We start from the raw sequence: 12602 nt of genomic DNA on the forward strand, positions 1-12602 counted from the left end.
AAGTTAAGAAGGAACAAAAGCCAGAGAAGATGTCTCATCATGATTGTGAGGAGCATCGGAAGATAATTGCACTAAAGGCAAATGTTCATCTGCGATTTAAGCAGGGAGAGAAATATGAGGAAAGAATGTTTTTGCATCATCCGAGAAAGTGTATGATGCAAAAGGAAAGATATCCTCATAAAAAATGACATGTTGTGAAATTGAAACTAAGTATGTTTCTATGTCTAATAGCTTGTAACCTTTGTAACCTGAGGAACATCCTAGGAAAACACGCGCTTTAGCCCTAGGTTCAAATTTAATCCTAGGCTTAAGTGAAGTGGAACAATAACAAAGGCAACCAAAAGCTTGTAAACTATGATAATATGGGATCTTAGAGGTCAATCTTTCAAAAGGTGTCTTATTGTCTATAACTGGAGAGGGTAACCTATTAATAAGGAAGACCGTTATAAGGACACATTTACCCCAATACTCTAGTGGAACCCCAGATTTAAACATAAGAGCTATAGCGACATTTAACAAATGCTGGTGTTTTCTTTCTACAACCGAGTTCTGTTCAGGGGTTTCAGGACATGAACGATATGCTTTTATCAGTAAACATCAATTCATGAGCATTATCAGACTGCACAGAACAAACCTTAGTATTATCAGTTTATACTATTTTAAAAAGCCACGAAAACATTTATAACATGATATTTTTGCACGACTAAAATCATTTACTATTGTCAAGAAATATCTATAACCATCAGCCGTTGGGACAGAAAAGGGACCCCAAGGATCAATATGAACCAATTCGAAGTGTTTATCTTTTATATGATCCAAGGACTTAAAAGGTAAATGCTTCTGTTTCGATAAATGACAAACATGACAATGAGTTTTATCTTTATTGATTTTAGACTTGGATAACAAGACATCATAAATAGTAACTATGTTAGCAATTTTTTAACCTTTTATGCCATATATCTGAATTAGTTGAAGAGACAGAACATACATACTTACCAGGAAAAGAAAAACTAGAGGCATTAACAAGGGTTTTATCCAAATGCAGAACGTATAAATTCACAACTTGACTCCTTTGACAATCATTAGGTCCTGAGTAAGAGCATGTATCACACAATCATCAGAAGTAAAGCTAACTTTAGACCGCAAAGATTTTGTGATGATACTAACACTAAACAAATTAAACTTGAATTTAGGGATATGCAACACATTATGCAAGGACAATGCATCTGTAAGCTGTATATAAACAGTTCCCTCTATTTTTACAGTCTGACCATTAGGAAGTCTCTCAAAATTTCTATCTAGAGACCTATAATCAACAGAAATATATCTTTCTTGAGTAATATGGTGACTAGCCCCTTAATCTATGACCCAATCTCTAAAATACAACTCAGTTTCATGAGGTATAGAGGAAGTCAACATGTCATAAAAACTGAAATCATATAAAGAGAGAAATGTACCAGATATCTGTGAGATAGTTGGTACGTAATTTATCAGGGCATGAAGTGGCACGTGAAGATTGAAGCTTAGTGCTCAGATAAGAGATCATCTGTTGGAGTTGTTCGTTAAACATATCCTCACTGAAACTCTCCTTAGGTGTATCCTTAACATCTTCAACGTGACCGGTGCTAGCCAAGTTAGCACTCCCAACATAGTTGTTCTTCTTTGCCCTTGGATGACCTGGAGGATAGCCATGGAGCTTGTTGCATTTATCCGCGGTATGTCCAATACGCGAGCAGTGAGAACATTTAGATTTCTAGAAGTTTTCATGTGCCATCAAGATTAAATTTTGATCCTGAATCACAGCTTGAGATTGGAAAGCAGTAGGATAAGAGATTGGTCGAGAAGACACTCCTACTACTCTTTGACTCTCTTCTTTATCCAAAATGTTATAGATCTCATTCAAACCTGGTCTCGGCATCGTATTCAGTATCTTACTCCTAATATTTCCAAAATCATCATTCAACCCCATAAGAAACTGAATAATCCTACTCGTATCGGCTTTATCAAGTAACTCCTTAACTTGATCACAATCACATCTCTTCACCGTCCTAGACTTTGTGTGGGCTAATTGCTCCCACAGGTCTTCTTCTTTGTGAAGTTGAAACGACCTGACCCGTTTTTTTTTAATAATAAATAATAAATATAATAATAATAATAATAAATAACTTCAGCTAGTGGTCCCATACCCACTAGCCACCTAACATCAAACACATTCAGCAGCGGAAATAACAATATCAATAAATATCCAATCATTCAATAACCATTATTCCAATAATCCATAATCAAACAACAAAAGGCATAGAACCGGCAACCTAGCAATGTTCTACAGAACCAACTCTAGCAACCTGGCATACTCAGACAACATCCAATCGAGTCCCTAGAACATCCTCCTCTTCATTGCCTTGATTCAACGATCACACTTTGCCTTTACCTGCACCACAAACACAAATTACAATGCATGAGTATTTTATAAACACTCAGTAAGGCAATCCTCTCATCTACTGGGCTATACACACAAGCAATAGAGATACTCTAACCATCAAACAACAATCAACAACAAACCAGACTCTGCATCGACCGACACAAAGCTTGCATCGACCGACACCAATAGGGATCGACATCGACCGACACTGGGTATGCATCACTCGACACAAGGTTCACTTGCATCGACTGATGCTTCCACTTGCATCGACCGATGCTTCCACTTGCATCGAACGATGCTTCCACTTGCATCGACCCACGCATGCTCGACATCACGCGGAAACCCTAATAGCATCGACCGACGCCTCCACATTGCATCGACCGATGCCAATAGGTCAATCCGCGCCGTCCTCGCACTAGCATCTACCGATGCACATCGTGCATCGACCGATGCACATGCCGAGCATCGTTTTTCCCAAAGCTTCTCGCCGGATCTTCGTTCCTACAACCACAAGACTCGATCCCAAGCCACAAGAAAGCTTCTTAACGCCTCAAATAACATTCTAACAAGCCTAACAACACATAAACAAACAGATCAGAGGAATCTCCAGCTTAGATAAGCCATGGTCATGCACTTACCTTTGCCACAGAAAATTCTAACCACAAACAAGCAAGAACACGCTCCTAGGAAGCTCCTACAACGATCTCAGCTACAGATCTCTACAGAAACGCCTCCAATCTCTCAAAACTCACCAAGAACACTTAGAACTCTTTTCTCTCTTCCTTCCTCTCTAATAACGGCTAAAACTCGTCGAAGGAGACAAACATACGACTTAAGGGTGTTCCTTTTCCCTTTGCCCAAAACGCAGCGTTTAACTTAAGTGAAAACGCAGAAAACTGAACCGGCATCGACTGATGCTCCTCCAGCATCGACCGATGCATATCCCCAAACCGAGATTTTGGTTTGCAGATGTTACAGAAGTAGCTTGATAAGTCAAGCGGACCTTGTCTCAAAGTCATTACTGCTTGATCAAGAGGATATCTCCTCGGGAGGTTATTAACCTCAAATCTTGTAAACAGATCATTCCACATTTCAAATGCATCTTGATAGTAAAGTATACTATCATAGATCTCCTTAGTCACAACATTTAAAATCCACGATTTCACCATGATGTTGCATCTACTCCAGATCTTGAAGTCATAATCACTTTCAAATGGTCTAGGGATAAATCCATCAATAAAACTAAGCTTGTTCTTAGCTTCTAGACTAATCCTCATAGCAATTGCCCAGCTTTTGTAATTTGTATCATCAAGAGTTGTGATAAACCTGATCAAACTGGATGATCGGAAGATTGAAGGTTGAATGGACAATCGGACTCAGCGGAGTGTCGCGACGAAGATCCATGAGCTCTGTATCCTTCTGATCTAAGAGAACGATCTTGCTTCACTAGATCAACTTCAGGATCATCAAGTACAGTATAACCGCGAATGATCCTAGCCGCGGATGCTTCTCCTTCAGGTGTTTCCCTTCAATTTCTCAATTTCCCCCTTTCCGCACCATTTTCACAATCAACGACGTCGCCGGAGGTAATCCGACGATGATAGAAGCGATTTGACGGTGAGATTTTGAAGAATTTGAAGAAGAAGAAGGCGAAATCACATAAGTATGCGGAAGATAAGCTATGAAACCATATTTAAGTTCATGAGCAAAGATCAATTTGTGAAATGTTTTCTGGATTTCTTAATTGTAACAAACTTTACTATTGTGTATTATATACACTGAACTAAACTAAACCAGGTCCTATTAAACCAAAAATTAATCTAATAATTTAGCCAGTATATACAAAACCAAGCTAATCTAATACTGTCTTAGTTTAGTGATGATCAATCATCAATGGAATGGTATATTTGCTGCATGAGAAGAGTAAAGTGGCAGTATCTCTAAGAATTTGTTTCAAATGCTGGAACTTCAATTTGACAACAAAGTAGAGGTAATATGCAATGATAATGGTGGAGAATGTATGGGCTTGATATCATACTTTCCGGATGAACATTAAAAAAATAAACATGAGATTAAGGACAACGAGAATTCTGGCCAGGTCCTCCAAAGTAAAAGTGAGGCTCTGACTTATACGTTGTCCGATACAGCTTTGTAGAATAACAGTTGTACTCATCAGCGTACTCGGATAGATACGTGGGGTATTTTATCTGCAAAGAATTGTCCTTGACCCTAATGTTTGTGTGGTAACTAGCTTCGGCCCACAAGTAAGATGCCCATTGTCCACTCCCCATTGAAGTTCTTGTGTGCGGCTTCTTCCGCACGTTAGGACTATGGACTTCTCCACCCCACTGCACCGCAGTTGCGCTATGTTTGAGGTAACTAAAGAGTGACCCTGGCCAATAACCTACCACGTGGTTTGCGTAAACAAGCCACCAATTCCCGTTGCCTGTATCCTGCAAGAACCATCCATCATTAAAACATTTTATGCTAAAGAACATACATCTCTGGTTTGAAACATATCAACTATAGCTTCAGACTTTTGGGGCATTAATCTTATGAGGGGTTTTGGGAGCTGATTTTGTAGAAAATGTTACCAAGGACATGCTGGCTGTGAAGTAATATTGTTTTTGCGAGGGAGTCGAAACGGGTTCTATTGCTCCACCTAAGGCAAACTTAGTACTTGTTTGTACAAAACCAGAACATAAGAGGTTGAAGCACCCTGTTTGATCATATCCATCTTTCTACAAATCCAAAGAAAAAGACTAGTAAAAAACTCTGGTGATGTTATAAATTTGGTAGTCGTGAAATGATGTACTTACAGTCCAATAGGTGAAGAGACGTGTGCGTGAGTCCCCGAAAACGCTTGGATTCACCTGAAATAGGTTTATGGCAATCAATTTACTATTTACCTCAAGAACAAGATATATTATACTTCTAGGTGTGGAAAATGTACCGCCCAACCAGCTTCTATGCTTTCAAACGTATCTGAGAGTCCAGCAAGTAGCCATATCTGAGAAGAGATGTAATCGCTGGCCTGAACCCTCGGAGGGTTCCACACATTTATATCGGATTGAGCGCCAAGATAATTGTACCCTAGGGCGATAAGCACTGCCTCCTTTATCATTATCAAACCATAAGTGTTTCTAATTAATCATGCAAATGTAATTATAATGGTTAGTTTTAGAACCTAATTGCGATTAATTCAAGGTCTTTGATATTATTATTATTTTTTTGTCAAAACTTGAAATTCTAAAGTTCTAAAAGTCTTTGCGTAAAAAAAAAATTCGATAAATGAAAAAAAAAATATATATGCTGAAAGTTCAGAGACTAAAAACGATGCTACGTACCGATATAAACATTGGGCGGGGACGGTTTACTCTTTCAGCAGTTATATTGAAATTTCCCTTGTGCTTAAGTGCGTTGTCAAGAAAACTGTATCTACGAGGAGGTTTTTTCCCAAAACGAGACGGTGAAGAGGCTCTTCTTATGTCTTCTCTACTAACTCTACGAACCGGTATTGTCCCAGTAGGACAGTCTCCAGATTTGGACCAAATCTGAGACGTTATTTGTTCATCAGAACCGTTGTTTGGAATAGTAGTCTTCATTGCACCAAACTCGACACTTGGTTTCATCTGCATGCATAAATGTAGTTTGTGTAACGATAGAACATTACTTATATCAAAAGCAAATCAAGGAAATTTAACTAACAAATTAATTAGATCTATTTTTAAAAAAAAAAATTACGGAGTGATCTGCAAATGTTATCTACTTATTTGTTATTTTTTTATTATTATAACAAATAGGTGTGTGAATAGAACTTGCTTACCTGAATTTTGTGGTTTCTTAAAGCGGGATGATCAAAGGCATGTTGTTTATAGATATCAATACAATCTATTATATCTCCATCTTCACTCTACAAATAATGTAAAATCGATATGTGAAGTCATAAGCCAAAAAAAATATACTCAAGATGTTATATATAAATTTGCATTCAGATTGAGGCAATTACGTACCTTGATGGTCTTCAACGCATGTTTATTAAGAGCCTTCAGTTTCATATCGATAGCTAAAGAACCTTTTCCATAGACCACACTGTAAAAGCCAAAGAGAATCGCAAACACAAAGAACAATCTCATTGTCGCTTTTTTTTTTTGTCTTGTTTTTTATAAGTTGAAGGAATACATTTAGGATATAGGCTTCGAATCTTGAACTTTCATACTTATATAGATTACAAAACCCAAATGATGTAAAAAAAAATCAATTTGGTATCATACACAAAGATTGAGAAAACGGAAAATCATATTTACTTAATAAAATCATCTGCAGATTTGGCAAATATTTTGGTCAAGCTCACCTGTATAGTCGTATATTTTGTTTTGCTTTTAAGTTGGATTCTCCTCTGACTTTTTGGTTTCTTTTTTGCATACAATTAAATTAATCCTTTGAATGTGTTTTTTTACTTAAATATTTCCTTGTTAATAATGCTTTATTTTGAGTATTAAGGATACGATTTAATCTTTCTAAGTCAAAACAAAGTTTATTACATATTTAATGTGATTCTTTTCATATTTGCGCTATATAAAGCAGGGATGGAATTTCCCAATATAATATGGGGATTTTAGTGTCCATTTTGGTCCCTTGCTTGATCACCACATAATTTTCCAAAGCTGGCTAAAAATCATAATTCCATGAACTTTAAATAAATTACTATTACCATCCTTGTTAGGAATTTTGTTATTTGTAATGTATTTCTAATCCCCTATATATTAAAATATAAGCATTTTGATAAAAAGTTGACGTGTTGTCGCCAGAAAACCCAATTAGTATTCCATAAAATTACATAAAACTGTCATTGACTATATATATATTTTTTTTGTCAACTGCTAATGTTATTCAATTTATTTATATATTAGGAAATATCCCGTGCTTTGAGTCAACATTTTTTTAAAAATATATAATAAAATAATAAAGTTATTGCCATATAGATTCATCCCATTTCATTTGGGCGAGAGGTCCTTTTTTAAAAAAAACTTATTTTGTTTGAGATACTATTTATTTTAATTGTTCTGTGAATCTATATATGTTTTTTGAATACTAATTATTTTACAATATTATAGTATTTTATTTTTTTATGTTATATATTACAGTTTTATATTGTTTGTTTGTTGTATATATATCATTATTTTGCGAAATATGAAGTAGTAGTTTTAATATTATAATTAAGAACAAATAAAATTTATCAATTTATCAGCTATATAAATTTAGCTTTACCAACCCGCCAATGTGAAAATTAAAACACACATTTTATTTTCATAGATCGAGTAATATATATTTGTTTTTAAAAATTCAAATCAAAACATTATGCAGAAAAAACTGTGTTTTATTAATCATAAGGATTATATAAAAATTCTAAACAATTTGTAAATAAAATAAAAGAAAGATGATAGGAAAATCATAATTTGAAATTTTAACAAAATCTTCGAAATCTAGTTATTAAAAATAATTATATTGACTACTTGGATATAAAATCTTAGTTTTTGAAATTCTGATTTGTATATATTTTTAAAAAATATATTTTGTAATTTTCGTCCATAATTTATTAGAGAGAAAAAATATTTTTTTTTAACTAATAATTATTTATAATCAATAGCATGCCAATGTAATACTAAATAAGAAAATAAACTCTACTATCCATATTTTTAAAATATCTTAGCAGTTAATTTTTATTTTTATTTTTTTTCAAGTACAGATTAGTTTTGATTTGAATAGATTTCTTTTAGTTTTCTAGTTTTTCTTATATTTGATCGCGTTTTTATATTTTTAATTAATTATATTTAATTAAGTTTTTTTTTAATGGAAATTGAATGTAATTTTTTACACATTTGAAGGTTAGTTTCATATTTCTACTTCTCAATTAATATAGTAGGACACAATATTTTGCACCTATAAATTCTAAAATTGGTGAATATTATTCAAAATTTGATAAAACTACGCTACATATTTTCAAAATTAAATTAATTTCACTATGTATTGTAATATAATAATATAACTATATTATGAGATGTAAAAAATATATATTTAAAATTATATTTTCATAAATATAAATAATGTTACCTTTCGAATAATTTTATAAAGCTCTAATGGTGAAAGAATCGAAGATCATTTGAAACTGACTCAATGTTTATTCTTTTGCTAAAAACAATAACTATATTTGCCCAAAAGAACATATGATCACCAATTGAAATGACATGAAGATATACTTTATTTGGATAACTATGTAGTTAAACTTTATATATAAATATGTAGTTTTAGTGTTTTTACAGAAATCTTAAAATTTAGAAAATCCAGTCTAATAAAAATGAAAACAAGTAATAATATTATATCAATAGCTGAGATATATAAGGATCTAATGACCAATTAAAATTTATTAAATCCAGTGATATAATACCTTAACTAAGACCGTTTATATAAGGGATTTAATGACCAATTATAGTCTTCTCCCTCACGAAACAATTTTGTAATTTTATTTCTCCATCAATTACAGGCACATATATTACTTAAAAACTAAAAATATCCAAATTTATAGAATTCTCCTTAATAAAATAACTTATGGTATCTCCTATATAAAATACTTTATATCCCATTTTATTATTTGCCCTTTTCTTACTATATTATTTTCATGAAATTGTCATTAGTATAATTAAGAAATATTACATTCAATAATTGAAGGAAATCTATACTATTAATTGGGGAATACACTTAAGGGTTAAAAAAAATCATATCAAATATCGATGTTGCCAAACTGACCCAATTTACATATTAGGAAGAAAAAAAAGATTAACCAACAGATTTATTATATTTTAGGAAATCGTTCAAATTAGTTCCATAATAATCAGGTTATGAGAATTTTGTGTGGGTATATTCATGTATGACAAAATACGAGACGAGAATTTTCAGAATAAGAATTCAAGCATAACATATGCAGACATAATATTTACTCATGTAAATTACGAGGATTGGAGTTTTTTTGGGTCAAAAAAAATTTAAACGTTGCAATAAGACATATTAGACGGGTTTGATCGCTTGACAATTATGTTTTTTTATAAAATTATACAAAAATAACTCCGCACGTACGTGCGGGTCCGAACCTAGTATTCTCTTATTTTGGGTCAATTAGCCAATTAAGAAATAAGAATATACTGAAAAGAAACTGATAATATGATAAGCATGTCTATGAAGGAACTCATTTTATAACATATTTGATTAAATTTCTCCTTAAACGTTTTTGGCTAAATGTGTTGGAATTGAATCTTTTGACGGAAATGAATAAGAAGAAGAATTGAAGTTCTTTCAGGAAGAAGAAGCAAAAGAGGAATTGCAAGTTCCTGAGGAAGCACATGTTTGTAAAGAGAAGAAAGAAAAAGAAGATGATAAAGAAGAGAGAGTGTATGCCTAAAGGAACAAGATGAGTCAACAAAGGGAATATATGAGGCAAAGAGAGTTGTGTTATGACTCTACTCACAACAAACTAAGTCAAGAGGTAACTGACCATTGATTTGGTTGCCCAATAAGGAAGAGTTTTTTTGTTATTTAAAGACTGGCTAAGTGTTGGGCCCGGATTAAAGTATGTGTATGTTAGTGGTGAAATTGTGAAATGCATCAGAATCCAAGAATCCAATGTAGAAAATCAGTTTCTCTCTTCTCTGTCCAAGTCGTTTATGTCTTTGTATATAGATCAATAATCAAAACCAAAACAAAGAAAAGAGAGAAAGATCGGGAGAAACGTCTTCTCTGTGCTTCTGTCTAAGCATAGGACAGAAATAGAGCACAGTTGAGAATGAGGGAGCTGACCTGGGAAGTAGAGAAGACGACTCAAAAATATGTCTGTGTGACCTCTATACATCCATCTTTGGCCGTAATCGTTTTTCTCATGATTGTTAAATTAGGGCTTATCTTGGTTTCCAACTAAAAACCAATTGGTAATTAGTGGATTGATCTTAGCCCTTTATATATTAATAATAGTCCCTCCAAACCTCTGATGTGGGATTTGGATTGTATCCCAACAATCTCTCCTTCAAATCAAGGATCACATATGGGATCTTAACATGCCTACTCAAGATGATAACTTCATCTCGAACAAATCCCACTTGGACCGATAATAAACTCCTTCTTGGAGCCCCTTTAATTGGGTTAACAAGACGCATGTCCGTATCAACTTTTCTAGATCTACTAGAACTTGAACATTGAGCTCTGATATCATGTTAAAGTATGGCTTATCTTAGGCTTCCAACTAAAAACCAATTAAAAATTAGTGGATTGACCTTAACCCTTTATATATTAAATGATTGTGCCTTCAAACTTCCAATGTGGGACTTGAATTGTATTCAACAATGATCTTATCCATTATAGAACTATTGGCTAGTGTCTATGTTAAGTATTATATTATAATTATCCAATGGTTAATGGTTTTGGTAGGATTTTAATATTTTAGAATTTTGAAAGATTTGATTGAGTTTTTAGGAGATTTGATTATTTCTTAGAGTTTTATATTTTTTTTATTGTATTGAATAACAAGTTCTAATAAGATTTTTAAAAAATCTTATAAATTTGTTCAATATCAAGTTCAGAGTACAATTATCTAATGGGAAAGTAATACGTACTCTTATAGGAGATTTGAGACACTTAGATATAAGAATTTGTTCAATACTCTAAAATCTTATAAATTTGATTATTTTTAGATTTTTTAAAATAATATTCTTATAGGAGATTTGATTGAGTTTTTAGATTTGATTGAGTTTTTAGGAGATTTGATTATTCATTTGTTCAATGAACTTGATATTATATTGTGTTGTGATATGTAAAATGTGAAAAAAAATTCTACCACTTAATTATAGAATGATCTTCTATCGTCGAGACGTTATAGTTGCGATATTACATTTATACTACCCCATTAGATAATTGTACTGTAAGAAGAAAAGAAAAAACAGAGAATGTTGTATTTGATAATTTTACTCTGAACTTTGCAGTTCGTGAAAAAAATCAAATACATGTTTAACAAAAATACCAAACACGTTGATCTAGTTTGGTACAAAAAAAAAAAACTTTAACTATTTATGTTAGTTTAGTAATAGAAAACCTAAAAGTCTAGTGGTCCGAACCGAACATATTAGAAATCAAACACTCGAGTAGCCGTATGTGGTGTATAATAGGACGGCTTTGGAAACCTAACCTTCTCTGACTTACGGAGCCTTCGCTTTTTCAAAACTTCAAAGTCGAATTTACTGAAATTGGTCGCCCGCTCTACTAGCCGAACGATCAACCTTTATAATCCCACCTTCCCAAATTTCGTAAGCTCTCAGACCATTGTGATCTCATCTTCCCACGATTCAGGGTGTTTACTCCCTGTAAGTAGGCATGACCAAAATGAAACCGTAACCATATTCCGGACCGTAACCGGACCGTTTTTAACCGTAACCGTATAAAACAGGTAAAAACCGTAACCGTAACCGTAAAATCATAGTGGTTAAAGTTACAAAAATTATTAACCGTAACAGCTAATTAACCGTAATCGTATAAAAAAAGTTGGTTAACCGCATAATTAAACCGTCAAATTATAACCGTAACCGTTTTATAAATATAATAAACTTTACAATTAACTACTCATGTATAATTAATATGTTATAGAAACATTACGTATAAGACATATTTATCGCTCAAATTTAAAAATATTAGTATTAAATATTTAATTTTTTTACTAAATCTAATTATTTAAAACATTTTGGAAGAAAACTGTATTAATTTAATGTAGTTTTAGAAAATATAGCGTTTTCTTAATACAACAGTTTCTATTTTAAGAAAATAAATTAGATGTATTTCATTCATTTAAAAAAAACTAAAACAAAGAAACGAATGAAAATAAGTTACCAAAAAAATGACAAAGTCGAAGTAAGTGACTTCATGCTTGTGGATGAAAATATCACGGATTATGTAGATCGTGTTTGTGTAAATGTGTTTGACTCTCTTTGTAAAACTGTGACACTATTTAAATTATTTTGTTAAATTAACTATGCTAAAATAAATAAATTAAAAAGTATTATATACTAGTTTCGATAAATAATTGACCGAATGATAGGGAAGTGTTAGTCAACTTGTTAGTGTTAGGTTGTTAGAGTGAGCTGTG

General features: G+C 32.8%; 1 protein-coding gene across 1 annotated transcript; it reads right to left on the reverse strand.

Moving 5' to 3' along the window:
* LOC104736623 lies at positions 4495–6564 on the reverse strand. Its single transcript, XM_019234809.1, has 7 exons — positions 6436–6564; positions 6249–6335; positions 5935–6054; positions 5376–5537; positions 5242–5295; positions 5017–5163; positions 4495–4875 (listed from the first exon to the last, which is right to left on the reverse strand). The coding sequence occupies exons 1-7, from the start codon at positions 6556–6558 to the stop codon at positions 4495–4497; spliced, it is 1074 nt and encodes a 357-aa protein (XP_019090354.1). The 5' UTR covers positions 6559–6564.

Source organism: Camelina sativa, chromosome 13, assembly GCF_000633955.1.
Source record: "Camelina sativa cultivar DH55 chromosome 13, Cs, whole genome shotgun sequence".
Lineage (NCBI taxonomy): Eukaryota > Viridiplantae > Streptophyta > Magnoliopsida > Brassicales > Brassicaceae > Camelina > Camelina sativa.